Source organism: Macrobrachium nipponense, chromosome 1 (genome assembly GCF_015104395.2).
Source record: "Macrobrachium nipponense isolate FS-2020 chromosome 1, ASM1510439v2, whole genome shotgun sequence".
Taxonomy (NCBI): Eukaryota; Metazoa; Arthropoda; class Malacostraca; order Decapoda; family Palaemonidae; genus Macrobrachium; species Macrobrachium nipponense.
The window spans coordinates 118,042,620-118,070,309 of NC_087200.1; the positions used below are offsets into that span (position 1 = coordinate 118,042,620).

Here is a 27,690-nt window from a genome sequence, read left to right on the forward strand (position 1 = left end):
CCTGTCCTTAGCAATATTTACATGGAATTTTTTTAGACAAAACTCTTACCAAGAATTTTGCCCCAAAAAGTTATTTGGTATAGATATGTGGGATGATATCTTCTGTATTTGGCCAGTTCGCGAAAATCTCCAGGATTTCCTAAATAACCTCAATAATTTAGTCTCTTCTATAAAATTTACTGTAGAGGAAGAAAGAAATTGTAATTTGAATTTTCTTGATGTAACTGTCCATAGAAATGATAGAAATTTCACCTTTTCAGTCTTTCAAAAATCAACTAACATTGCCTCTTTTGTTCATTACTACTCCAATCCCCATCAAAATGTTAAATTCTCTGTTTTTTTCTGGGATGTTCCTAAGGGCTTTATGTGTCTGTAGCCCGCAGTTTATTGACGCTGAAATTAAAACTATTTATGATATTGCAATGAAACTTAAATACCCAAGGACTTTTATAGATGTGGCATGGAAAAGAGCTAGAAAAACATTTTATTCAACTAATGACAAACTTGACTTTAGTAAGCATAACATTCTAAAATTACCCTATGATGAAAGGTTTTTAGATATTCCTAGAATTTTAAAGCTTTTTAACATAAATGTTGTTATCAGTAATATTAATGTCAAGAGTTTAGTAATCAAAAATTCTCTAAAGATCTTCCAGGCTGCATATATGAAATTCCTTGCAAAAAGTGTGATAAAGTCTATTATGGACAGGCCGGTAAATCTCTTTCACAACGTCTCAAACAGCATCAATATTCTGTGAGAACTGGGAAAATATCGAATGCATTATTCGTACATATGAGAGAGATTTAGACCATCCTATTAACTGGAGTCAAGCAAGAGCCTTAATCCTATGTAATGACACAGTTAAGGGGGCTGGCTGGCTAATGCCATTCTTTAAGGACAGGACTTTGATATTCATACCACTTCATAAGGTGACTTGGGACATCTCCAAACCGCATATGATTTTTGCCTCTTGACCTTCGGTTTTGTGATGCCAGGGCGTCTCCTCCCTTGATATTTAATATTAAAACCTGGGATTACTACCATATATAGACCTGATGTAGACCTCCAATCAAATGAGGAGTTTTTTTTCTAAAAGTCATTTTTTTTGCTAGATATGAATTTTTCATTATGGTAAAAAATAAACCCTATAAATTAGGAAAACAAAATTTAAAAAAAAAGACGAAACAAAAATTAAAAAAAAAGAGCTTCATTTGATTGTTCTATAATGTCTTTCTGAGTTATATACCAAATTCCAATGTTATAGCTTTAAAACTAAGTGAGAAGATAGATTTTGAAGGTCAATAACTATAGTTTTGAGATACGGGCGTTCAAAGTTTTCCTTCGTATTTTTATAATGACAATGTTAATAAATAATGATTATTATGAATGTATATTTCTTTTTTGTGTATTAATAAACCAAAACTATTTTATTTATCATAATTGAATCATAAATTATCATCCCTTTGCTCATATATCGTAGCTTGGGGGCATTGCGTCAGGCAAGACGGGGCACTTACTTATACGCAAACTCCCTCAATCTCTCTTTACTAACTACCACTAATAGTGCATATTGATATTATGTAATCAGTTTTAGAGCAAATTTTCTTCGTCTTTATGTTAGCGAGATGTTTTTTCCTTGTCTTTACCTCATTGGCATGATGAAATTCTTGCCGAAACATAGATAACCATATGTAAAAGCAAGCGAATGTCAGAGGTGAACTCGAACGTGTAGACTACTTGAAGTCTGTGCTAGCACTGATCATGGTTGAACTTGATACTCCCCTCTGAGACCCACGGAATCTCTACAGATGCCATTTCTCACAATTCTTTGACAATAATTATCAAAATTTACGATAACAGAAGAAATCTTGCATTTTCTTGTACGGATGAATGTTTTAGGCTTACAGTAAGTCCTCGGGTTACGCTGGTCTCGACTTACGATGTTTCGTGGTTACGAACGCGCCCCCATAAAAATATAAAAAATAATATTTTGCGTCGTTCCGTCTTACGCGGTTTAGCGTCGTAAGCAACGTAAACAAACGCGAACTAGTTCCAGGCGCACGGCGGAAGAATACGCTTTTGTGGGGGAGAGGACGGCGTCGCTTCGCTACGCTCAGTCCTCGCCCATACGCCATTTTGGTTGTTTACACTGCCTCTCTCTCCCTCGTGTTGTATCGTTTTTGTAACTTTTGCTCTTTGTTATGGCTCCCAAGCGCAAGGCGGGACTCTTCTGATGGTAGTGCATCGAAGAAAAGAAAGGCATCACCATGGAAATTAAAGTGGACATTATAAAGCGATCTGAGAAGGGAGAAACGCCAACAAACATTGGCCGCTCGCTTGGCCTTAGCCGTTCGACCGTTGCTACCATTATCAAAGATAAAGAGCGCATCGTTGAACATGTGAAAGGATCTGCTCCTATGAAAGCGACAGTGATAACTAAGCAGCGTAGTGGGTCTAATAATTGAAATGGAAAGGTTATTGGTGCTTTGGTTGGGAAGACCATGTTCTCCAGTACTAGTATGTTCTGCCTCACCTCAAGAATCATCTGCCTCAGCATCTCCAGCAACTTCTGGAGGTTCTTTTTCTCTTCACTAAACCTCCCCCAAGTCTCTCCAGCACCGCAGCTTCCTCTCCAGTGTGCAAGCCAATCAAACTAATAAAGGTAAGGAATTGTTCTCACTCGTTGTTATTGATAGGTATTTACATTAATCATGTGGTTATTTTTCAATGTTCCGACTTACGCTGAAAATCGTGTTACGATGCATCGTAAGAACGGATCTACGTTCGTAACTCGAGGACCCCCCACTTTTTTTTCTTCTGTATGTTACCTAGATGTTTCCTAGTATTTTCCGTTTTGGCATGATGAAATTCTTGCCGAAACAAAATAACAAACGTAAATGCAAGAGAATGTCAAGAGGTGAAATTCGAAGTTGTACTCTCTTTTTACAAAGACAATGTTAATAAATCATGATTATTATGAATTTCATGTTGCTTTTTGGGTATTAGTAAACCAAAACTATGTTATTTATCATAAATTAAGATCCCTTTGCTCAAAGATCGTAGCCTGGGGGACAGTGTGACGTGTGCTTCAGGCAAGACGGGGGCATTTACTTACTACGCAACCCTCCCTCAATCTCTCTTTACTAACTACACTAATATTGCATATATTGATATTCTGTAATCATTTTAGAGCAAATTTTCTTCGTCTTTATGTTAGCGAGATGTTTTCCTTGTCTTTACCTCATTGGCATGATGAAATTCTTGCCGAAACATAGATAACCATATGTAAAAGCAAGCGAATGTCAGAGGTGAAGCTCGAACATGTAGACTACTGAAGTCTGTGCTAGCACTGATCATGGTTGAACTTGATACTCCCCTCTGAGACCCACGGAATCTCTACAGATGCCATTTCTCACAATTCTTTGACAATAATTATCAAAATTTACGATAACAGAAGAAATCTTGCATTTTCTTGTACGGATGAATGTTTTAGGCTTATTGAGTTGTTTACTAATTACCCTGTAACTACAAAAGTAAGGAATTTTGATGAAATATTTTGTACATATTCTCAATTACCATATGAAGCTCCATGAATTTTTTCTTGACTGCATTTTTCGCCCTATACTCCCATATAGGGGTTCCGGCCAGCCCCCTTAAAAGAAATATCATTGAATCTTGTTTTATCAAGTCAAATAATAGGAATGTTCTAAATTTAAGTCTTGGTTTATTTAAACTTGATGCTTTCATAATGATAAATATAAGCAACAAAATTAATATATTCAGTTTTTACATGTTTTGGACTGTAAAGAAACTTTGTAATTTCGGTTAGGGTCAAATCTGTTTAGGCTTGTGACCGTGTGATATCCGATAACCCTGGATTATCTCTTTTAATTTTTACCCTTTTGACAATTAACCATCTGGTATTCTTGATCTTGTTTTGTACCCGAGACCTTTCTCTCCAATTGTACTTCATTAGCTCCTTGACAATGTCTGAGTAAAGACGAAATCGACTTGGATTGTCCTGCTCTATCATTTTCCTGTGGGATTCGCTTATTTGATGAAAGTCACTTCGCATCTACTGTGATTTTTAAGCATGTGTTTCATTATAGCTGTCAGTAACTTGGTATCTCCATTAGGCAAAGATAGAATAAAGAATAGAAATGAATGGTTATTATACTGCTTGGTAGTTTCATTAGTTGAAGAGAGATAATGAAAATTTATGGGTTACTGTGTGCTAGGAAAAGTGATTGCTTGGCGATCTTTTGGTACTCGTAAGTGCTGAATGTAAACAAAAGGTGGGAAGTTTTTTTTTTTTTTGTGTATTATAGTTAATTATTAATTAATAATTATTTGAAATGAGTACATACTGATTATTTATGCATTTTATTGGCATATTCAAAGCTTTTAGCCTCTTAGGTTTAGATGTCAGAATCATAGACTAGGCTACAGTAGCAACTGATAACATAGGCTAGGCTTATTGCTAAGGGACATACGCTAGTCCTAATATATGCAGTAAAAATGGAGTTGAACATTACATGCAGTTGAATATTAATCAAGTATGTACAGTATTTTGCCTTTTTGGAGTCATATTTCTTCCGTCGGATCAGCGTCATAACCGTAGAACATGTGTTGTAAGCCTGGAAATATAATTTACTGGGGTGTTTTTGTAGGGCTTGGAACGGATTAGGCATTTTACATGTAAAATGCGGTTCAAGATACGAAAAGCTCATGATAAGAAGGCCGCCTCGGAACAGATTAATTTTGTATGTCGAGGTACCACTGTACTTACAACCAGGAAGTCTACTAGTCTATTAAGACTATTCCTACAACCATGTCACATTCTGCACTTGTTTAGAGACTGAACATCATGAATGAATGATAAAAATTCCTCCAATCTAGGTAAACCCATTCATCATTTTTCACTTAGGTCCCTCTTTTTCCTCTTATAGCATATATTCATTCTTGTCTTCTTATAGCATATATTCATTCTTGTCTAACTCATGCATCTTAAATAACACTGCCCTGGCTCAGGAGGCTGTACTTGTTTGTAAGATCCCTACCCAAGTACTACATAGATTTTATATACAAAGATAAGACCTCCTGAGTAGGCTAATGTTATCCAATAGCTCACCGCTGTAGGCTAGTTTTACCACAGATGGTGCTACTTAGCCTGACGAATGATAACATTAGCCTACTCAGGAGGTCTTATCTTTGTATATAAGGCTTGGGGGTGATTCTCTGAGCTAACGTTTTCAAAAAGTATATCTCATATGCCATCAAACACAGTATGTTTCTCCAAGATTTGATTTGAGTCCCATCTCTCTCTGTATGTGAAGCAAGGTACACAAATCTTATGCTATTTTGTTGAAATTGTTGCCTTTACTCCAATCCAAACCACCTCTTCCATTTCTGGGCTTTTTCATTATAAAAGCTGTGAACATGGCAAACTGCAATGGTAAAACAACATTTCCCTGTAAAAAGTGGTGGGGATATAGAGGGTATGATCATAATGCCAAATGCAGAAAAAGCACTGACTTAAAGAGAGCAGTGAGCAGGATACATCATTGCCACAAATGTTTCAATCAAAGCAGTACAATAAGAACACTATAGAGTAACACACCAATGAATGAACATTGAAGATGAAAGCATCACTCATGAGCATAACCGCCAAATGTTATTAATGAAATGCCACAAGGATACATGATTTGCTGTTCATGATAAGAGTTTAATAGCAAAACAATGGAGCAGAAGACCCCAAGGGAGACTAGTAATTGGAATAACTCTTTACCAACAAAAGATCATCCATAAATACTTGAATATTAATTGAAGAGGAGGGAAAATCTTGAGGAATGTTAGAATGTTGTCAGTGATCTCCAAATTGTTAATTGCAACAGAACAGCTGAAATTAAGGGCATCTGAAAAAATCTTGGTAGAGTATCTAGGCTTGCTACCAGACAGCTTTTTGAAGATAATAAAAAGGTTTTTGAAACTGAATGCCAAAATAGATCTGCAGTTCTAGATATAATATCAGAGGACAAAGAATAAGGCTTTGCTTAAAATCAAGAAATTATATCAGTATTGCTGGGGAAAAAAGTTCTGAGAGATGGGTTGACAAGAAGAAAACCTTAGATACCAGACACAACCTGGGATTATAATAAATAATAAACAAAAGCAAAATGCGACTGTAGAAAAATTCCAGAGATGGAAAATGCAAAGCAGAATGTAGCAAGTCTATATAGTCACCTCAAGAAAAGTTAAGTGAAAATATCTAGACAGCTTTTTGAAGACAATAATGGGGTTTTTGCAACTGAATGCTAAAATACATCTGCAGTTCTAAATATAATATCAGAGGACAAAGAATAAGGCTTTGTTTAAATCAAGGAAATAAAACATAAAGAATAGGAAAAAGCAAAATCAAATTGGTTCACCCGTTAGAAAAATTCCAGAGATGGAAAATGACAAACCAGACTGTAGTAAGTCTATATAGTCACCTCAAGAAGAGTCAAGTGAAAATATCTGGACAGCTTTTTGAAGATAATAATTGAGGTTTTTTTGCAAACTGAATGCAAAAAATAGATCTGCAGTTCTAGATATATCAGAGGACAAAGAATAAGGCTTTGTTTAAAATCAAGAAATTATATTAGTCTTGCTGGGGAAAAAAGTTCTCAGAAAAGGGTTAACAAGAAGAAAACCTTTAATATCAGACACATTCTGGGATACAATAAAGAATAGACAAAAGCAAATAGTACCTGTAGAAAAATTCCAGCGATGGAAAATGCAAAGCAGAATGTAGCAAGTCTATATAGTCAACTCAAGACGAGTTAAGTGAAAATATCTAGACAGCTTTTTGAAGATAACAATGAGGTTTTTGCAACTGAATGCAAAAATAGATCTGCAGTTCTAGATATTTGTTTAAAATCAAGAAATTATATCAGTCTTGCTGGGGAAAAAGTTCTGAGATATGGGTTAACAAGAAGAAAACCTAAAATATCAGACACAATCTGAGATACAATAAAGAATAGACAAAAGCAAATGGTACCTGTAGAAAAATTCCAGAGATGGAAAATGCAAAGCAGAATGTAGCAAGTCTATATAGTCAACTCAAGAAGAGTTAAGTGAAAATATCTAGACAAACAGACTGATGTTGGCAAAGCCAAGCAGTCAGTGGGTGGCAATGGTGCCTGGGTAGCCACAAAAGGAGGTATAACTAAGGATCTCAAGATATAAATCTGGGCAGATCATTTTTTGTGGACGGCCATGCATAAGAGACATAAGGATAAGCTGACTAATATTCCTCATCAATAAAATAACCTAAATGTACTGATGAATGTGTTGCAGTTTGTGGAATCAACAGTAAAAAAAACTTGATAAATAGAAAACACCTGGTACCAAAGAAAGGTATTCTTTACAGGACATGTGCAACCTCCTCCGTGTCCTAATGCTAATAGATTACAACAGATTGTTAGGAAATAAAAATGAAAGCAAATATGTAATTGAATGCAGTAAATAAATTTTTTTTTCAAATATTAAAAGATAACTGGGAGGCCTTAAACACATTAACAAAACCAAGAATGGGTTAAAGGTTAAATTAAATTAAGTGACTATATTTAACAATAAAAACTTGATACAAATGCTTTAATAATTTTCTTTACTAATAAAAATATTATTCAGTAATAAAATTAACCTTTACTGATGGATGAATTGTTACCTGACCAAGAAACTGATGGAACAGATTGGCACAGTCTTTTCTTCTGGTTGTCGACAGAGTGCTCATGAGATTCCTTACTTGCAACCTGTGGCAAACTTCTTTTGGCTTTCTCAAAGTATGGGCAAATACTCTTCACTTCTCCATTTGAAACACCTGTATTATTGCTTTTGAGCCTGTTAAGAGCATCAGATGCTAATGAGTGCCCACTAACATTAATACTATGGGTACCAATCTTTTCTGCTAAAGATGCCAAGCCACTTGAAGAACCAGTCATTTTGACGGACAGAGCAGCAGTGTGGCTTTGTGATGGAAGCTCACTAGGGCCTCCCAAGGATGAATGCATTAGTTTCCCTGCTTCAGCAGTTACAGTGCTTGAAGATGTGTATGATGGGGGACCATAACTTCCATGACTTGTTAAAGGGATTCTGCTAATACTAAATGCACCAGCACCAAACCCGACTGAAGAATTACAATGTCTAATGCCACCTCCCATATCAGTCAATTTGCCATCTTCAAATCTCTTAGGCAACTCTAAAGATCTGGATATCTTCTTTCCTCCAAATTTTGGAACCTGCATATGTAAAAATAAACTAAATGGGCAATTACAGTTAATGAAACTTAAAATATTACAATTTCATATAAAAGTCTAACCATACTTACAGAGAGAGAGAGAGAGAGAGAGAGAGAGAGAGAGATTATAGCTATTAAAACTGGTATCACAACAACTAGGTCATAAAGGTTTTAGATACTGTAATAATTATACATAATAGGAAACTAAACAATAATTAAATTGAAAGTATTTCATATGACAAATAGTTAAAAACATCAATAAAAGCAAATTTTGTCTAGACCGGTCATAAGTTACAAAGGGAAGGGGGATGAGGAAAGGGGAAGGGGGTACAGAATTGAAATCTAAGTTTGGTCAAATGATGGCCACATGCCAAATTTTGTCTGTATCAGTAAAGTGGTTACCACAAACATTAGAAAGGCAAGAGGGATGGAGGGAAGGGGAAGGAGATATGGATTTGAAGAATTCTTATTATCTTAATTGGGTCAAATAATAGCCACATGCCAAACCAGTCAAGCTGTTATCACATAAGTTACAAAGGGTAGGAGGATGGGGGAAAGGGAAGGGGGTAAAGGATAGAAACCTAACTTATTATCTAAGTTAGGTCAGCCACATGCCAAATATTGTCTAGATTGGACAAGCAGATCAGATTTCTGTAATGCACAGACATAACCACAAACATTCTTTAATATATAAGAAATATATATATATATATATATATATATATATATATATATATATATATGTATCGAGCTACAATATCCTTTAATATCTAATTCGCTCTACCTCGGAATTAATATATTTTCATATATGCTTAACTGAAGGGGAATTTTTTTCTCGATAATAGACTTGCCTGGACCCGGGCGTGAACCCATAGAGCCTTTCAAATTCAGGAACGTCAGCGAAGCTTTCTACCTACTACACCACCACCGCAAGAGGCTAAAAGTTCATGTTGCCTCTCATCCTCAAATTATATATACAGTGGTACCTCGGGATACAAAATTAATCCGTTCCGAGGCGGCCTTCGTATAATGAGTTTTTCGTATCTTGGAACACATTTTACATGATAAAATGACTAATCCGTTCCATAATAAAGCTAAATTGACCTATAAACAATGAAATACTACAACAATTTGGACCATTCAATACCTAAATTAAGAATAAAAATCCAAAACCTGTAATTAAAGTGTATATAAAGTGTATATTAGCCCTCTTACGCCGAAGCGATAAAAAAAAAAATTGTCTCCCGTGTGCCGGAGGTGTTTCAGAGTGAGCGCGGAAGCGGAAAAAATATTTTTTTCAAAAAATCACAGCGCGCTTAGTTTTCAAGATTAAGAGTTCATTTTTGGCTCCTTTTTTTGTCATTGGCTGAAGTTTAGTATGCAACCATCAGAAATGAAAAAAAATTATCATTATCATATATAAATAATGCGATATATGATAGCGCAAAAACGAAATTTCATATATAATTGTATTCAAATTGCGCTGTGCGCAAAACGATTAAAAGTAACAAGTTACTTTTTTTTCGTTGTAATGTACACTAAATTGTGATCATTTTGGTATATAACACATTGTAAAACGATAAAAGCAACACAGAAAATATTATCACAAAATAATGCATGAATTCGTAACGCACGGATGTAAACAAATATTTTTTTCAAAAATTCACCATAAATCTAAATATTGTCCTAGAGACTTCCAATTTCTTTCAAAATGAAGACAAATGATTGAATATTACTATACTGTAAGAGTATTAGCTTACAATTGCAGTTTTCGACCATATCTGACAAGTTAAAGTTGACCGAATGTCGAATTTTTTTATATATATATTTTTTTATATGCAATTATTTCGGAAATAAGAAAAGCTATAACCTTCAAATATTTTTCGTTTTATTCTACATGAAATTGCACACATTTTCATATAAAACTCTATGAAATGCCTAATATGAAACGGAGCAAATATTCCGAGAATGGGACGTACGCATTCAGAGATTTTGTGGTGGAGAATCGCGCGCGGAAGGGAGGAAAGAATTTTTTTTTAAAAATTCACACCATAAAATCTAAATATTTTGTTTGCTAGAGACTTCCAATTTGTTTCAAGATGAAGATAAATGACTGGATATTACTAGACTGTAAGATTTTTAGCTTACAATTGCGTTTTTCGACCATTTCAGTAGAGTCAAAGTTGACCGAACGTGGTTTTTTTTCTATTTATCGTGATTTATATGCAAATATTTCAAAAATGAGATAAGCTACAACCTTCAATTATTTTTTGTTCTATTCTACATGAAATTGCGCACATTTTCATATATAAAACTTTATGTAACGATTAATTTAAAATGGTGCTAACATTACCACAATCGCATGTATGATTTTTTCGGAAGTTACCGCACGGACGTACAGAAAATGTTATTTTTTTCATAAATTCACCATAAATCGAAATATTGTGCTAGAGACTTCCAATTTGTTGCAAAATGAAGGTAAATGCATGAATATTACTAAAATATAAGCGTTTTAGCTTACAATTGCGTTTTTTGACCATTTCGGTAGAGTCAAAGTTGACCAAAGGTTGAAATTTTGGCAACTATCGTTATTTATATGAAAATATCTCAAAAAACTGATAAAAGCTACAACTATGGGTTGTTATTAGTTGTATTGTGCATGAAATTGCGCCACATTTCCATCCATATAAGACTTTATATAACGGCTAATTTTAAAATGGTGCAAACATTACCACAATCGCATGTATGATTTTTTTCGGAAGAGTTACCGCCGCGGACGTAAGGAAAAAAGTTTTTTCATAAATTCACCATAAATCGAAATATTGTGCTAAGAGACTTCCGCCAATTAGTTGCAAAATTAAGGTAAAATGATTGAATATTACTAAAATATAAGAGTTTTAGCTTACAATTGCGTTTTTCAACCATTTCGGTAGAGTCAAAGTTGACCGAAGGTTGAAATTTTGGCAATTATCGTTATCTATATGAAAATATCTCAAAACTGATAAAAGCTACAATCATGAGTATTTTATTGTTGTATTCTACATAAAAATGTGCACATTTTCATATATAATACTTCATGTAACGGCTAATTTACAATGGTACAAAAATTATGTCAAAGTGACGAAATAATTTACGAGATGTGTCACAGATACTTTTTAGTGCGGCAAGAAAGAAATTCGTGCTTGCGCGCCTGCGTAATGATTGTAAACAAAACACACCTTTGAATCCGTGAACTCCCAGCATCCCCCAAGGCGCGTGATTCAAAAGTTTAGGCTGGTAGGCCTATAAGTATTTTTCCGCGAATTTTAAAAAAGGAAGTAGACGTAAAATACGTCCAGTCGGCACACGGAGAGACAAAAAATGTCGACGTAAAATACGTCCAGTCAGCGTAAAGAGGTTAGTGTACAAGAAATATTATTACTGTAACGTAAAATGTGGAAGCTTACCTTCGAGTGAGGCTATCTCCGAAAGTGGCGGCAGAGGAGGAGGACAAACGGCAGATAACGTACGTACACTTAACTTTACGAAAACACATAAAAAATTTAAGGAAAACTATAAAACTAAAATTTACAAAACACATTAACAAAACTGTAACACTTGACTTACAAAAATCTAAAAATTAAATTTTTTTTTTTTTTTTATTTTTAACATTTTTTTTTTTTACTTTCATCACTTCCTTTTTGCTTTCAACTTTCTGTTTTTTATCACTTGGTTCTTCCTTTTTGCTTACTCCTGCCAAGGGAGAGACCAACGAGATAGGTCGTGCTTTGGGCCTGAGCAGGACGACGGTGGTAACCATAGTGAAGGATAAGGAACGCATTCTCAAGCACTTTAAGGATGCTCCACCGATGAAGGCAACGGTGATCAACGAGAAGCAACGTAGCCAGAGCATTGTGGAAATGGAGAAGTTGCTGATGATCTGGCTAGAGGACCAGAACCAGTGATGTGTTCCGGTGAGCTTAAGTGTGATCCAGGAGAAGGCTAGAGAGCTGCATGAGGCAGTAGTGAAAAAATTTGGAGAAGGCAGTGCTGGTGTTGAATTTTCCGCGAGTAGAGGTTGGTTTAACCGTTTTAAGGCTCGTGCAAATTTGCATAATGTGAAGCTGCTAGTGCTGATAGCGAAGCAGCAGAAAGTTTTCCTAGTGGTTTGGCTGAAATAATTAAGGATGGTGGTTACACGGCTGACCAAGTTTTTAATGTAGATGAGACTGGCTTATTTTGGAAAAGAATGCCCAACTGTACATACCTTTCCAAGGAGGAAAAGTCAGCACCTGGCCATAAAGCTGGTAAGGAGCGACTGACTTTGCTGTTTGGGCCAATGCAAGTGGTGATTTGAAACTTAAGCCCTTGCTAGTGTATTTGGCCGAGAATCCCAGGGCTTTCAAGGGCATTTTCAAGAGTCAACTCCCTGTGATTTGGAAGTCTAACAAGAAGGCTTGGGTTACCTTGATGGTCTTCGAAGATTCGTTCAATGACCATTTCGTGCCAGCAGTGGAACGGTACATTTCTTCGAAGGGTCTGCCTTTTAAGGTGCTTTTAGTTTTAGACAATGCCCCTGGTCACCCTTCAAATTTGAGCAACATGCACCCTAATGTGAAGGTGGTGTACCTCCCACCTAATACCACATCGCTGATACAGCCGATGGACCAGGGAGTAATTGCTAACTTTAAGGCATACTACCTTAGAAGGACAATACGCTCTGCTTTGAGGGCCATCGAAGGTAACAAGGAGTTGACTTTGAAACAGTTTTGGAAGGGCTACAACATTGCTGATGCAGTCAGGAATATTGCAAGTGCTTGGGACGAGGTCAAGACGACCACTTTAAAAGGGGCCTGGAATGAAACTGTCCACAGTTTGTGCACAGTTTTTGAAGGCTTTGACCAGGCAGAAAAGGACGTCGAGACTGTGACGAGGAAAATCGTAGGGCTAAGCAAGAGGCTGAAACTAGATCTTGAACCTGCTGATGTTACAGAGCTGCTGGCATCCCGTGGAGAGAGGCTGAAACTAGATCTTGAAACCTGCTGATGTTACAGAGCTGCTGGCATCCCATGGAGGAGAGGAATTGTCAGCAGAGGACCTCCTTGAGCTGGAGCAGCAGATGATTGAGGAGGAGTTAGAGGTGCCAAAGCCAAAACCCAGGACATTAACTGTGAAAGGCTTGTCAGAGGGTTTTACTCATCTGGAGAGAGCCTTGGCTTCTTTCGAGGGAGAAGACCCTAACGTTGCCAGGTTTGACAAAATCAGGAGAGGGATCATGGATTTGGTGACGTTCTACAAGGAGACCCTGAAGGAGAAGCAGATGAAGAAAAGTGTGCAGTCCAGGCTTGACACTTTCATTCACAAGTCTCCAGAACCACCACCTCCCACTCCTAGTCCTGGTAAGGAAATCTGAACTCTTTTATTAATTTATTTTGTTTGCATACTGTAATATAAAATGTGTTAATTTTTTAATGTAACATATACTAATGTTACAGTAAATTGTAAACTTCATTAATTTTCATCATTTGTATTTTATTGGCAGAAGTGTGTCACAATTCCAGATCTCCCTGTACCTGGACCCTCTGTATTCAGCCCGTCCACCTCCATCAGGTAAGAAATTTCATTTTTCTCATTTTCATGTTAGAAATTGTTTACTACATTATGACATACATACACTACTACAATGTGTTTGATGTTGCATAACCTAATATTTTTCTTTTTGTATCATTCCAGACCCCTTTGATAGTGACGATGACCCAGATGACCCTGAGCCTCTCCATGGTTTGGATGTCTCGCCCTATTCATCAAGTAAGGAATCCTTAACAAATTTTTAAAATGTTTTATAAATTGCTAATAGAAATTTTATAAAGTGTACATATGTACACTAAATACTACATCCACCTTATTTATGTACCCTATCATTCTTTCCAGATCTAGATGTAGCCTCTTCAGAGCCAAAATCAGTTGATACGACTAGTATCACCTCTCCAACTCCATCAGGTAAAAGAATTCTTCATTTTTTATATTGTACATATGTCAAACCGTAATAATATATGTGCAGTAGTTAATACATACTCTATCATTTTTATTTTCTATCATTCCAGACTCCCAAGCACCTGCACATCCCACTCCATAGCCCAGCCACTCTCATCTACCATATGCCCATCCCAGTTAGCAAGCCAACCACTAGCATTTGGTAAGAACACTTTTTTTTATGAATGTTTATATTATACATATGTAATAACTATGTACATACTACATACATAGTGTACTACTTTACTAATCATATGTACATTATCATTCCAGACTGACATGCACTTTGTGACTTACATAAACCAGACCTCTACATAGCCTACATCTCTTCATTTCGCTAAAGGTAAGGAATTCTCAATTGTTTTTAATGTGTACATATACAGTACTAAATTGTTAATTATGGAACAGTACATTTTGTACTTAACTGGTTACATACTGTCCTTTAATATTCTACATCATTCCAGACTGCCCATCATCTTTTCAAGCTCTCTCATCCTAGCCTGTTGTAAGGACAACGCTTATCCACAATTTTCTCTGTATGTAATTCATCATTCGCGTTGTTCTTACTTCCCTCCGCGAGAGCATTCAGCGGGTTTTCCGCCAGTGTATAAAGCTTGTATAACCATATTTTGTGTACTTTTATATTTTGTATTATATGTCTCTCAAGAAACACAAATCGGGTCTCGCCGACCCACTTTTATTCTCTCGCGGGTCGGTAACCACATTTCCGTCCGCATGCTGTATATTTATATTTCCCTTGCCTGTAATAAAAGTCAGTACACTTCTACCTGCCTCTTTGTCCACTCCTCACACAACTGGTGACCTCCCGGTTTGGACGGTGACCCAAGCGGTTTTGGCTCAGCCATTAAGGGACTAACTACTGCCGCTCACCTTCAGAGATCTTCAACAGACTCACACAGCGCCTCAGTATAGATCTCTGAAAGCTCCTACCGTGGAAATAACCAACGCCTCTAACGGACTAAATACGGCATATATTCCCAAGGTGTGTTCAGGCGTTTCCTCAAACGGTTTGGCCCGCCATTCACGACTCTGTCGACCATTTTCTGTGAGAGAGGACAATGGGCGCAGACAGTACCACGCGAGATACCCAGGCCTCCCCTGCCCCAGCGACGGCCTCGGACACAGCTGCCGCTCAAGCTGTCAAATTACCCCCCTCCACAACGGCTGACCCGACAGCCTGGTTCTTCCGAGCTGAAGGGCAATTCCGGATCGCGGGGCTCACAAACAGAGTACTGCAGGCTTGACCTCGTCGCAGTGGCTCTCCCGACAGAGGTGTTCGACCGTATATCTTCCTGGCTGACCGGTCGAGCACGAACCGGACTTGTCACGCTCGACGAGATAAAAGAAAGGCTCGTGACAGCCTATTCCACGCCCATCGCTGAAAAGGCTGCCCGCGCCCTCGATCTAGTCGCGAACCCCATGCGCGGCGCCGACCCCCAAGATGCCTGGGACACGGTGATGGGCCTCGTCCGTCTGCCTGAAATAGGCCCCAACGGAAAAAAAGAAAGAGATCTGCCTGAGCCGCAAAATATTCCTGCGGCAACTCGAGCAAGACGTCCGAAACCAGCTGACCGACGCGTACACCCTAGAGGACGACGAACTACTGGAGAAGGCAAAGAAACTGACGTTGTCGAACAATGCCGCGAAGCTTGCCGCCCCCCGATCCTCCGTGTGCCTGGCCGCAGAGAAGGAAGAAGACGACGACGACCCAACGCAGGAGATCAGCGACGTATCCCAAGGGAAGTCCTCCCACATGCAGCGTGGTGAAAACTCCTGGTGCCGCTACCACCGGAGGTTCAGGAGATTCTCCAAGAGGTGCGAAAGCCCTTGCACTTTCCAGCAGTCAAAAAACAGCAACAGCAAACAAAACCAAGGCCGCCCGTGGCAACGGCCTCGTCGGAACCACACACCGTAGGGTTCTACGTCCTCGACGCGATCTCCGGCCGGAGGATGTTGGTGGACACGGGGGCCATGCACTCGATATTCCCGCCGTCAGGAAAAGACTGTAGCAGTGAGCACAACAAAACAACCGCCCTCGTCGCCGCAAATGGGACCCCCATCCATTCCTACGGCACGAAGTCCCTCGAGATATCCATCTTGGGGCAAAACTACGTCTGGGAATTCACCATCGCGGACGTCAGGATCCCGCTACTGGGGGCAGATTTCCTGGCGCAGAACGGCCTCCTGGTGGACGTGGGCCGCAAACGCCTACCACTGGCAGCAGGCCCGGGCGCCCCTACAATTTGTACCATCGCCCCCCAAAAGTACGGCAACCTCCTGCAGGAATTCCTCGAAGTCTTCAAGCCGGAACTTTGTCAGGCGGCAGGGACGCCGCCCAAGCACGGAATATTCCACCACATCACCACCACAGGCCCCCCGACACACACAAAGTTCCGACGGGCCGCCTCCAGGAGGCGAAGCAGGCGTTCTCGGAGATGGAACGAATGGGCATCTGCAAGAAAGTGTCAAGCCCTTGGGCGTAGCCCCTGCACATGGTACAGAAACCTGATGGCACCTGGAGGCCCTGCAGAGACTGCAGGAGACTCAACCTCGCTACAATCCCGACCAATACCCCTTGCCAAACATGCAGGATTTGACAGGGGCCCTCCATGGGGCGAAAGTCTTCACAAAAATGGACCTCTTAAAATCCTATTTCCAGGTTTCAGTGCACCCCGAGGATGTCCCCAAGACCGCCATCATCACGCCTTTTGGCTCCTTCGTCTTCCATTACTCCACCTTTGGCCACCTTCCAGCGCCTGATGGACAGCATCTTGGGGGACCTGCCCTTCTGCGTCTGCTACGTCGACGATATCTTAATTTTTTCCAGGTCCTTGGAGGAGCACCTACACCATGTCCGAGCGGTCCTGAAGCGCCTGCAGGAAAATGGGCTGGTCGTCCGTTTCGACAAATGCACCTTCGGCGCTGAGAGGGTGGACTTCCTTGGGCACGAGATCTCCGCGGCAGGCGTGTGCCCCATGGCCTCGAAGGTAGGCGCAGTGCAGAAGTTCCCAACACCAACCACGGTCAAGTCCCTGCAGGAGTTCATCGGAATGGTCAACTACTACCGCCGGTTCATCCCCGACGCCGCCCGCACCATGTCTCCTCTAACACAGGTCCTGAAGGGGAAACCAAAGGCCCTAACGTGGGAGGCTGAACAAGAGAAGGCTTTCAACGAGACGAAGAGGGTCCCTCGCCAGAGCCACGACATTATGCCACCAAGACCCTACTGCACCTTTACGCCTCACCACCGACGCCAGCAACGTCGCCTGCGGGGCTGTCCTCGAGCAGATGGTCCAGGGCGGGCCCCAGCCACTCACCCTCTACAGTAAAAAACTGTCAGCTGCAGAGACGAGGTACAGCGCGTTCGACCGCGAACTCCTGGCGGTGTACCAAGCAGTGCGCCATTTCCGCTACCTCCTCGAAGGCTCCCCTTTCACGATCAGGACAGACAACCTCCCTTTGGTACACGCCTTCACCAAGGCGGGCGACGCTTGGTCGGTGAGACAGCAGAGGCACCTGGCAGCCATCGCGGAGTTCGGTTGCACCATCCAGTACGTGCCTGGCGAGAAGAATCCCATGGCAGACGCCCTATCGAGGATAGAAATCAACGCTGTGCATCTCAGGGTCGACTACGAAGACCTCGCCCGGGAACAGGCCGCCGACCCGGAGACCACTGCATACCGCACAGCTATCACCGCCCTTAAGTGGGAAGACGTGCCCTTCGGACCCGCAGGCACGACGCTCCTCTGCGACATCAGCACGGGCCGCCCGCGCCCGCGCATCCCAGCCTCCCGAAGGAAAGCCGTGTTCGACGTCATACATGGACTCTCGCACCCCTCGGGCCGGACGACGATGCGCCTCCTGAAGTGGGCTAGGACCTGCGTGCCTTGCCAAACTACCAAAATCAGTTGGCACACAGAATCAGGTGTGGGGGAATTCCTGCAGCCGAAACGAAGATTCGGCCACATCCACATAGACGTTGTGGGCCCCCTGCCCCCGTCGGAAGGCGCCAGATACCTCCTGACGATAATCGATCGCTCCACCAGATGGCCCGAGGCAACACCGATGTCGGAGGCAACCACGAAAGCATGCGCTGAAGCCCTCCTCGCCAGCTGGGTCAGTCGATTCGGAGTGCCAGACGAAATCACGACAGACTGCGGACCAGTTTTCCTGTCGGAGTTGTGGACTGCCCTGGCCCGCCTAATGGGGACATCGCTACACGCCACCACTGCCTACAACCCAGCAGCTAACGGCATGGTGGAGAGAGTCCACCATTCGATCAAGGCTTCCCTGATGGCGCGCTGCACCGATGAAAATTGGAAGAGCCAGCTACCGTGGGTCCTCCTCGGTCTCAGGACTGCCCCGCGGGCGAACGGCGAGGCATCACCCACGGAGAAGGTATACGGGGAGCCATTAACAGTCCCTGGCGAGTTCTTCACGACCAATGCTGACGACGCTGACGTCTCCATCGCCAGGCTTCGGGAATCCGCCGGGAAGTTCATGCCCTGCGTCAAAACCTTCTCGGACAGGACCAAACGTTTCCTCCCGAAGGCCCTATCATCGTGCAAACACGTCTTCGTCAGGGACGACGCCCGCCGCCCGCCTCTAACGAGGTCCCTTCCGCATCCTACGACGCACTGACAAGGCGTATCTCATATCCATCAATGGTCGCGAGGACTGGGTCACAATCGATCGCCTGAAACCAGCCTTCATCATGGACGAGGACCCCGCAGACTCGGATTCCATAGGGCGCCTCAATCTTCCTCGGAAAGAAGCGACTCCTTCGATCGCCAAACCTCGCGGTTGTAGCCACGGCTGCCCTCGGAAGACGGTCGAACACCCCGAGGATCACCTCAGGGGGGGCATCCCGTCCCCAAAAACTCCCAAGGATCTACCACAGCAGCCGATATCCAACCCGAGGCCGCCCAGCTCGCTTCCGCCGCCCAGCTCGCTTCCGTGAGTAACAACCCGAAGTACAAAGAAATTAGCCAACAATTATGCCTAATTATTGTCTTAGGGGGGGAGTATTTGTAAGAACAACGCTTATCCACAATTTTCTCTGTATGTAATTCATCATTCGCGTTGTTCTTACTTCCCTCCGCGAAAGCGTTCAGCGGGCTTTCCGGCAGTGTATAAAAGCTTGTATAACCATATTTTGTGTACTTTTATATTTTGTATTATATGTCTCTCAAGAAACACAAATCGGGTCTCGCCGACCCACTTTTATTCTCTCGCGGGTCGGTAACCACATTTCCGTCCGCATGCTGTATGTTTATATTTCCCTTGCCTGTAATAAAAGTCAGTACACTTCTACCTGCCTCTTTGTCCACTCCTCACACTGTCATCTGTATAAAGCACACTGAAGTTAGGTATGGAATTCATCCTTATCATTGCAGGCTCCTTACACATGCATACTACCTCCATCTCCATCTCCAACAACCTAGCTAACAGCTTTGAGACTCACTAAAAGTTGGTAAGTATGTAAGGAATTTCTAACTAAGTTTTATACATGTTATATCTTATAAACCACTGTATGGTACATATTACTGTATGTAACTTACTATGCATAGAGGACTTACTTACATAATATTTTTTGTACATTCCAGAATCCTAGAACCCCCTAAATGATGCAGGCTATGGGGCCACATAAAACTTTGTCCAGGGTACATAGCAAGACAACTTTAAACTAAAAGTAAGGAATTATACATACATTAACTCTTTTACTCTTGATATACTCTAATTAACACATTGCATTCAGGACTTTGTGTAGTATTTTGTACTAATTGTGTATACTTTTACCTTCCAGAACCACCATTTTTGGATGAAAATATAACTCCAGGTTGTACATCAAACTTCAGGAAAGTACATGTAGTGTAACCAAGGATTACAAGTAAGGTTTTTATAACTTTATTTATTAGTTTAAGACAACCTAGCTAACAGCTTTGAGACTCACTCAAAGTTGGTAAGTATTAAAGGAATTTCTAACTAAGTTTTATACATGTTATATGTACATATCTTATACTAAACCACTGTATGGTATTACTGTATGCAACTTACTATGCATAGAGGACTTACTACATATGTACTATAATATTTTGAACATTCAGATCCCAGAACCCCCTGAATGATGTAGGCTATGTGGCCGCATAAAACTTTGTCCAGATTTACATAGCAAGACAACTTTATGTGGCCACATAAAACTTTGTCCAGATTTACATAGCAAGACAACTTTAAACAAAAAGTAAGGAATTATACATACATTAACTAAGTTTTATATATGTTATATCTATAAACCACTGTATGGTATACTGTATGTAACTTACTATGCATAGAGGACTTACTTACATAATTTTTTGTACATTCCAGAATCCCAGAACCCCCTGAATGATGTAGGCTATGTGGCCACATAAAACTTTGTCCAGGGTTACATAGCACGACAACTTTAAACTAAAAGTAAGGAATTATACATACATTAACTAAGTTATATACATGTTATATCTTATAAACCCCCGTCGTAACCTGGGGACTGCCTGTACAATTATATATGAAATTTTTTTTTCGCGGTCATATATCCCAATATTTATATATGATAATGATATTTTTTTCATTTCTGATGGCTGCATACTAAACTTCAGGCAATGACAAAAAAAGGAGCGAAAAATGAACTCTTAATCTTGAAAACTAAGCGTGCTGTAATTTTTTGAAAAATGATATTGTTATGATACAATAAGTTTGTTCATACTTACCTGGCAGATATATATATATATAGCTGTATTTTCTGAAGTCCGACAGAATTTAAAAAAAACTTCCGACACACGCAGTGGTCGGCCAGGTGGTTAGTACCCATTCCCGCCGCTGGGAGGCGGGTATCAGGAACCATTCCCATTTTCTATTCATAATTTTTTATTCCACTGTCCCCTGAGGGGAGGTGGGTGGGTACTTGATTATATATATCTGCCAGGTAAGTATGAAACAAACTTATTGTATCATAACAATATCATTTTGTTCATGAAACTTACTGTCAGATATATATATAGCTGAATCCCACCTTTGGAGGTGGGAAGGGACAGAATAGAAGGATTTGGGAAACAAATGCATGCAGATGATTACATCTTGGTTCCACCTGTTAGCATAGCCGACTTCGTGATTACTGTCACCCAAGTCTGCTTCTGCTTTACTAGAGTTGCCAGCGAGGTAGAGACCTATAAAGCTGGTGCACTCCAGATGATCTGTCAACGGGGGCGTGACCACAATGTGACTAGACCATATTGACCATACCATGAGGGCTAAGAAGTAAAATAAATATATATATATATATATATCACCACCTGACCACCTAGCCAAAGTTAAGGTGTGTTAACTAAGGCTTAAGAGTTAAGAAGTCGCTGTTGTCGGCGACTCAACAACTCAATAAAGAGCTCTTCCTAACCATTTTCTACAGGATAGGATGAGTGGTACTTCTTGCCCCCAAGATTGTGTCTGCAGACACGTATGGCCCTAGCGAGCAGCAGATCTCATATGCCATCTTCACATCTCGCAGGGAGTGTGAAGTGAACACAGAGTTGCTTCGCTAAAACATGGTACTCAGGATGTTGCTGAGTGCCATGCTCTGTTGAAATGCTTCCGAGGCCGCGCCCTCACCTCATGAGCATTCAGATAAAAGATTTTAAATCTTTGTGCAAACACAATGAAGGAGCATTTTTGAAAGAACTCCTTAACACTAAAGCCAGGCTGTTCTTCGATATGGGCAAGTCTGGTCTTTTTCGGAACACTGCAGATTGCCGAATGACTTCGACTTTCTTGAGTTTTATGTAGATAAAACTTGAGAGACCTGACAGGGCACAGGACTCTCTCTGGCTCCTGCCCACTAACTTGTGCCATCCTTGCTTCCAAGCTCCTGGCCCAAGGACAAAACGGGTTTCCATTCTTAGGCCACAACGAAAGGCTTAGAGAGCACACCGCCTTGTGTTCTCTAAAGCCAAAACTTGTGACGATGGCTTAAAATCTCACTAACCCTCTTTGTCGTATCTAGGGTGGTTAGAAGAAGGCCTTCCTGATCACATGCAAGAAGTTAACAGGTAGGAGAGGTTTCGAATGCTTTGACATCAAGAACTTTAGACGATGTCTAAGTTCCATATTGAAAGCTTCGATCTGGACATGCACAGTCAGTCCGTCTGTACTAAGTCAGGTGACCGCCGACCAGTTGACCAGTCAGACGAATCAAGGACACCAAGGCTGTACCCTGAAGACCATAAGGCACTATTCTTCGCTGAAGGATGAGTGTCTGGACTGCCTGGGCAATTCAATCTAAGCAAACCTTGGGGGGTGTATCAACGCAACCCAACGTCGTCAGCGAATCAACTCCTGACTCGAGCTTCTGGTGCCAGGAGAAAAGAGCAAGAAGCAAAAAGGCGATTCAGTCCCGAAGGAAGAATGCCTGACAGTCCAACCTGGTCTCATGTACACGATCATCGGGGGTCGTGTAAACGCAACCGACTTCGTCAACAAGAAACTCAGGGCTACTATATGTCGCCTGATCTCGCACGAGTGTCTGACTCCGAGAAAACAGGTTGAGACAAAAAGTAGATGGTGAGCGAGTTTCGAGATTCCACAGAACTCAAAGATCGTGAAGGGCTTTGTTGTTTGACAGAGCAAATCTCTGAGCCCAAAAGCCGTCAACAACATATTTGCGTATTCTTAAATAGTTGTGACTGCCAGCTTATCCCCATTCTTTCAGACGGAAATGGAAGACGGTAATCTTATTCTTGTCAACATCTCGATAGTCTGAACGTTGTCAGACTCAGAGCGGAGAGGTTATAGGTACCTTTTGAGTTAGAGTAGACCGACTCTCTCGGAAAAGGTCCTTGGAAAGTGAACTAGGAAGGATGTGACCTCTGTGAATCCAGGATCCTGAAGGCCAACATGGGGCGATCAGCGTCATTGTCGCTCCCTGTGACGTCATAAATCCTCTTATTACATTTCCTAAGCGATTGAAAAAAGGGGAAAAAGAGACTAAACATCCATCACCGTTTAATATCATAGGATGGCGTTTAACCCTCTTACGCCGGAGCCTAAAAAATCAAAACGTCTCCCGTATGCCGGGCCTGGTTTGGAGTGAGCGCGGAAGTGGAAAAAAATAATTTTTTAAAAAAATTACAGCGCGCGTACTTTTGAAGATTAAGAGTTCATTTTTGGCTCCTCCTTTTTTTGTAATTGCCTGAAGTTTAGAATGCAACCATCAGAAATGAAAAATAATATCATTATCATATGTAAATAATGCGACTATATGGTAGCGAAAAAAAAAATTCATACATAATTGTATTCAAATCACGCTGTGCAGAAAACGGTCAAAGCTAACCAGTTACTTTTTTTTGCGTTGTATTGTACACTAAATTGCAATCATTTTGATATATAATACATTGTAAAACAATAAAAGCAACATCGGAAAAATATTATCACAAAATGATGTACGAATTCGTAACGAGCGGACGTAATCAAAAAATGTTATTTCAAAAATTCACCGTAATTCTAAATAATGTTCTAGAGACTTCCAATTTGTTTCAAAATTAAGACAAATGATTGAATATTACGATACTGTAAGAGTTTTAGATTAGAATTGCAGATTTCGGCCATTTCGGACGAGTTAAATTTGATCCGAATGTCGAAATTTTAATATATATATATTTTTTTATATGGACATATTTCGAAGATGGAAAAAGCTACAACCTTCAATTATTTTTTATTGTATTCTTCATGAATTTGCGCACATTTTGATATATGAAACTCTATAAAAAGGCTAATATGAAAAGGAGAAAATATTAGGATAATGCCATGTACGTATTTCGGAGACTTGCGGCCGCGAATCGGCGCGCGGAGTGAAGGTAAATATATTTTCAAAAAAAATTCACCATAAATCACAATATTGTTTTAGAGACTTCAAATTTGTTTCAAAATGATGAAAAATGACAGAATATTAACTAGGCCGTAAGAGTTTTAGCTTACAATTACGTTTTTCAACTATTTCGGTAGAGTCAAATTTGACCGAACGTGGTTTTTTTTTCTATTTATCGTGATTTATATGCAATATTTCGAAAAAAGAGAAAAGCTACAACCTTCAATCATTTTTAGTTGTATTCTACATGAAATTACGCACATTTCATATATAAAACTTTATGTAACAGCTAATTTTTAAATGGTGCAAACATTTCGACAATCGCACAAAAAAATTCTGATTTTTTCGGAAAGTTACCGCGCGAACGTAATGTTTTTTTTTTTCATAAATTTACCATAAATCGAAATATTGTGCTAGAGACTTCCAAGTCGTTGCAGAATGAAGGTAAATGATAGAATATTACTAGAATATAAGAGTTTTAGCTTACAATTGCGTTTTTCGACCATTTCGGTAGAGTCAAAGTTGACCGAAAGTTGAAATTTTTGCACTTAACGTTATTATATGAAAATTATTTCAAAACTGATAAAAGCTACAACCATGGGTTGTTTTTGTTGTATTGTGCATGAAATTGCGCACATTTCCATATATAAAACTTTATGTAACGGCAAATTTAAAAGGGTGCAAACATTAGGACAATCGCACGAAAAAATTTATCGGAAGAGTATCGCACGAACGTAAGGAAAAAGTTTTTTCATAAATTCACCATAAATCGAAATATTGTGCTAGAGACGTCCAATTTGTTGCAAAATGAAGGCAAATGATTGAATATTACTATAATGTAAGAATTTTAGCTTACAATTGCGTTTCTCGACCATTTCTGTAGAGTCAAAGTTGACCGAAGGTTGAAATTTTTGCACTTATCGTTATTTATATGAAAATATTTTCAAAACTGATAAAAGCTACAATCATGAGTATTTTTTAGTTGTATTGTGCATGAAATTGCGCACATTTTCATATATAATACTTCATGTAAAGGATAATTTAAAATGGTGCAATAATTATGTCAAAGTGACGAAATAATTTCCGAGATGTGTCACTGATACTTTTTAGTGCGATAAGAAAGAAATTCGCGCTTGCGCGCCTGCGTAGCGATTGTAAACAAAACAACGCCTTGATCCGTGAACTCCCAGCATCCCCCAAGGCGCGTGATACAAAAGTTTTCGGCTGGTAGGCCTATAAGTATTTTTCCGCGAATTTTTAAAAAACTTTTTTGAGCCGACGTATGATACGTCCAATCGGCATACGGGAGACATTTTGATCTCGACGTTTAATACGTCCAATCGGCGTAAGAGGGTTAATGGTACCGATCCCGGATCGAGAAAAAGGGAGCAGAGAAGAAGAAGCCTCTTCGTCCTCAACCTATCGAAGAGAAGAATGAAAGGGCGTCCCTAAAGTCTCCACAACTCTCAACTTACTTCTAAAGAAAGATTCCACTCGAAAGTCAAAAGTTGCTGCCGTCGATCGAGACGATTCGTACGGACTTTTGCAATCCTGTAACGAACCTCTAGAGGATCGTTACATTCTACGCCTGTTGTTATAATAGGCTCTTTCTCGTAAACTCGAGCAGGGACCGAGAGAAGATACTTCTTAAGATATGAGAGAGCTGTGGAATTTCAGAGTTGATGTGGACCACTGGTTCCAAAAACTCGTTTCGAGGACTGGAGGGACGACCGAATTGCATTTACTTCTTTCAGATTAAGATCCAGGACATCTGAAACCCTATCCAGATGTCCGGCACCTTCTTTCTATCATGACGCACTGAGAGATGTTCAGAATCATTCCTAGATCTTGAATAATATTTCAGTTTCCCGGTAGGAAAAAACTGTCTGAATTGCAGTCTATTCGGGGAAACAAACTTCTTCAGGAAGGAAATGGTCCCCAGCAAGCTCATCCATTCCCTCCCCGAGTATGCTTACTTCCCTAATAAGGCTGCGCTTTGCCTAAGCAGGAGAGCATATAAAAGTGCAATGTTGCGGTAGACTCGTAGTTCTATACCGTGCGGTAACGAGCACCGAAAGGATTAAGAGATAACTCTGTTGAACAAAGTAAGGCAAAACGAATGCAACGTTTATTCATTCACGTAAGAAATCCCCTCAATCTTAGGCTAAAGTCCGTGATTGTAGGACAGAGATACAGTTAGTCAGTCAATCCCGCAGGAGTGACGTAACCGCCAGCACAGAGATACGGTTAGTCAGTCAATCCCGCAGGAGAGAGAGACGTAACCTACCGCGCATGACAGCGCACGATCTGTTACTGGCTCGGCCTCGGTTGGACACTGACAGTCAGACACAGCAGCAGCCAGCAGCTTACGAACGTCGTCTCTTAACTTTATGTCTGGGTTGCCAGCTACCCTATTCTACGAAGAAATAGGTCCGTTATTTTTTAGCAAAAAGAGACTCTCAAGCTGGTATATTTAAGCGAAACAGAAAACGCTAAATATATAGATGCGTTTGTGTCGTCAGAACACTACCATACAACGGTAAAAGATAAATCGGAAACTCCTGGAAGGCTGCAGGGAGTAACGATTAAGTCCTTAAAATAATAGACAATAGACCTCTCGGTTGCCATCCGAAGAGGTAACTACAGCAAGCGCGTGTGACTTGAACCAACCAGTAGTAAAATAACGCAAGGCAAAATATGAAATTGTTTGATACAATAAAAGGCAAGGCAAAATATTTTATTATATCACAATAAGGTTTGTTCATACTTACCTGGCAGACATATATATAGCTGAATTCGGAAATACAGCTACATACATATCTGACAGGCAAGTTTCATGAACAAAACTTATAGAATCGAAGCAGACAGCTCAAGCTTCTAATGTTATTGGACATAAGCGTTCATTGACGTAGTCTACAAGTCTATTTCTTGTACGAGTCTGCGAATGACGAATGAGAGCTCTTCCGAATCTTGTCAATAAGAGCTTATTCGTTTACGCAATATCAAGTTAAAGAGATGTTTGTCAATGAGAACTAACCCATTTACGGGACAAAGAGATATTTTGTCAATGAGGGGATACCCACTTACTTGACAAAACGATAGTATATTGTCAATGGGGGAAAGTCACTGAATTGACAAAACGTAATCCAGGAAGTCGAGCATTTTATTTTTCCGATTCCCGTCTCAAACGAGGAAGGGGCAAGAATCCTGTTAAGAGACAGGGCTTACGGCAGGTAGAACGACGATGTTCAATTCGGCAGCGTAGTCCCGACTAGAAACTAACAAAATATCATCTGAAAAACCCGTTTCAGATGGGCTAAAAAGCTTGCAAAATTATCCTGGGAAGAGGAAGAAACTCTCCAACCAGCTTCCTCTCCCGTATCACAACTAATGCCTGCTAAAGCTTAAAATTTATTGGCAGTATGGCAAAGGAAGTCCTGTCTTGCGCTTTCCTGATGAATGCCTTTGCAAGAAACCTACTGAACG

General features: G+C 40.4%; 2 protein-coding genes across 5 annotated transcripts in view; one reads left to right on the forward strand and one right to left on the reverse strand.

The window, feature by feature from the left end:
• LOC135220048 (uncharacterized) overlaps positions 1-12,078 on the reverse strand; it is a 68,474-nt gene extending 56,396 nt beyond the window's left edge. The window contains exons 1-2 of the mRNA XM_064257377.1: positions 11,944-12,078; positions 7,710-8,280 (exon numbers count right to left, since the gene is read on the reverse strand). Coding sequence (XP_064113447.1) covers positions 7,710-8,280; positions 11,944-12,078 — 706 coding nt within the window. The remainder of the gene's footprint in view (positions 1-7,709; positions 8,281-11,943) is intronic.
• Positions 1-27,690, forward strand: part of LOC135219579 (uncharacterized) — a 331,388-nt gene that overhangs the window by 218,366 nt on the left and 85,332 nt on the right. The gene's annotated exons all lie outside the window — the stretch shown is intronic.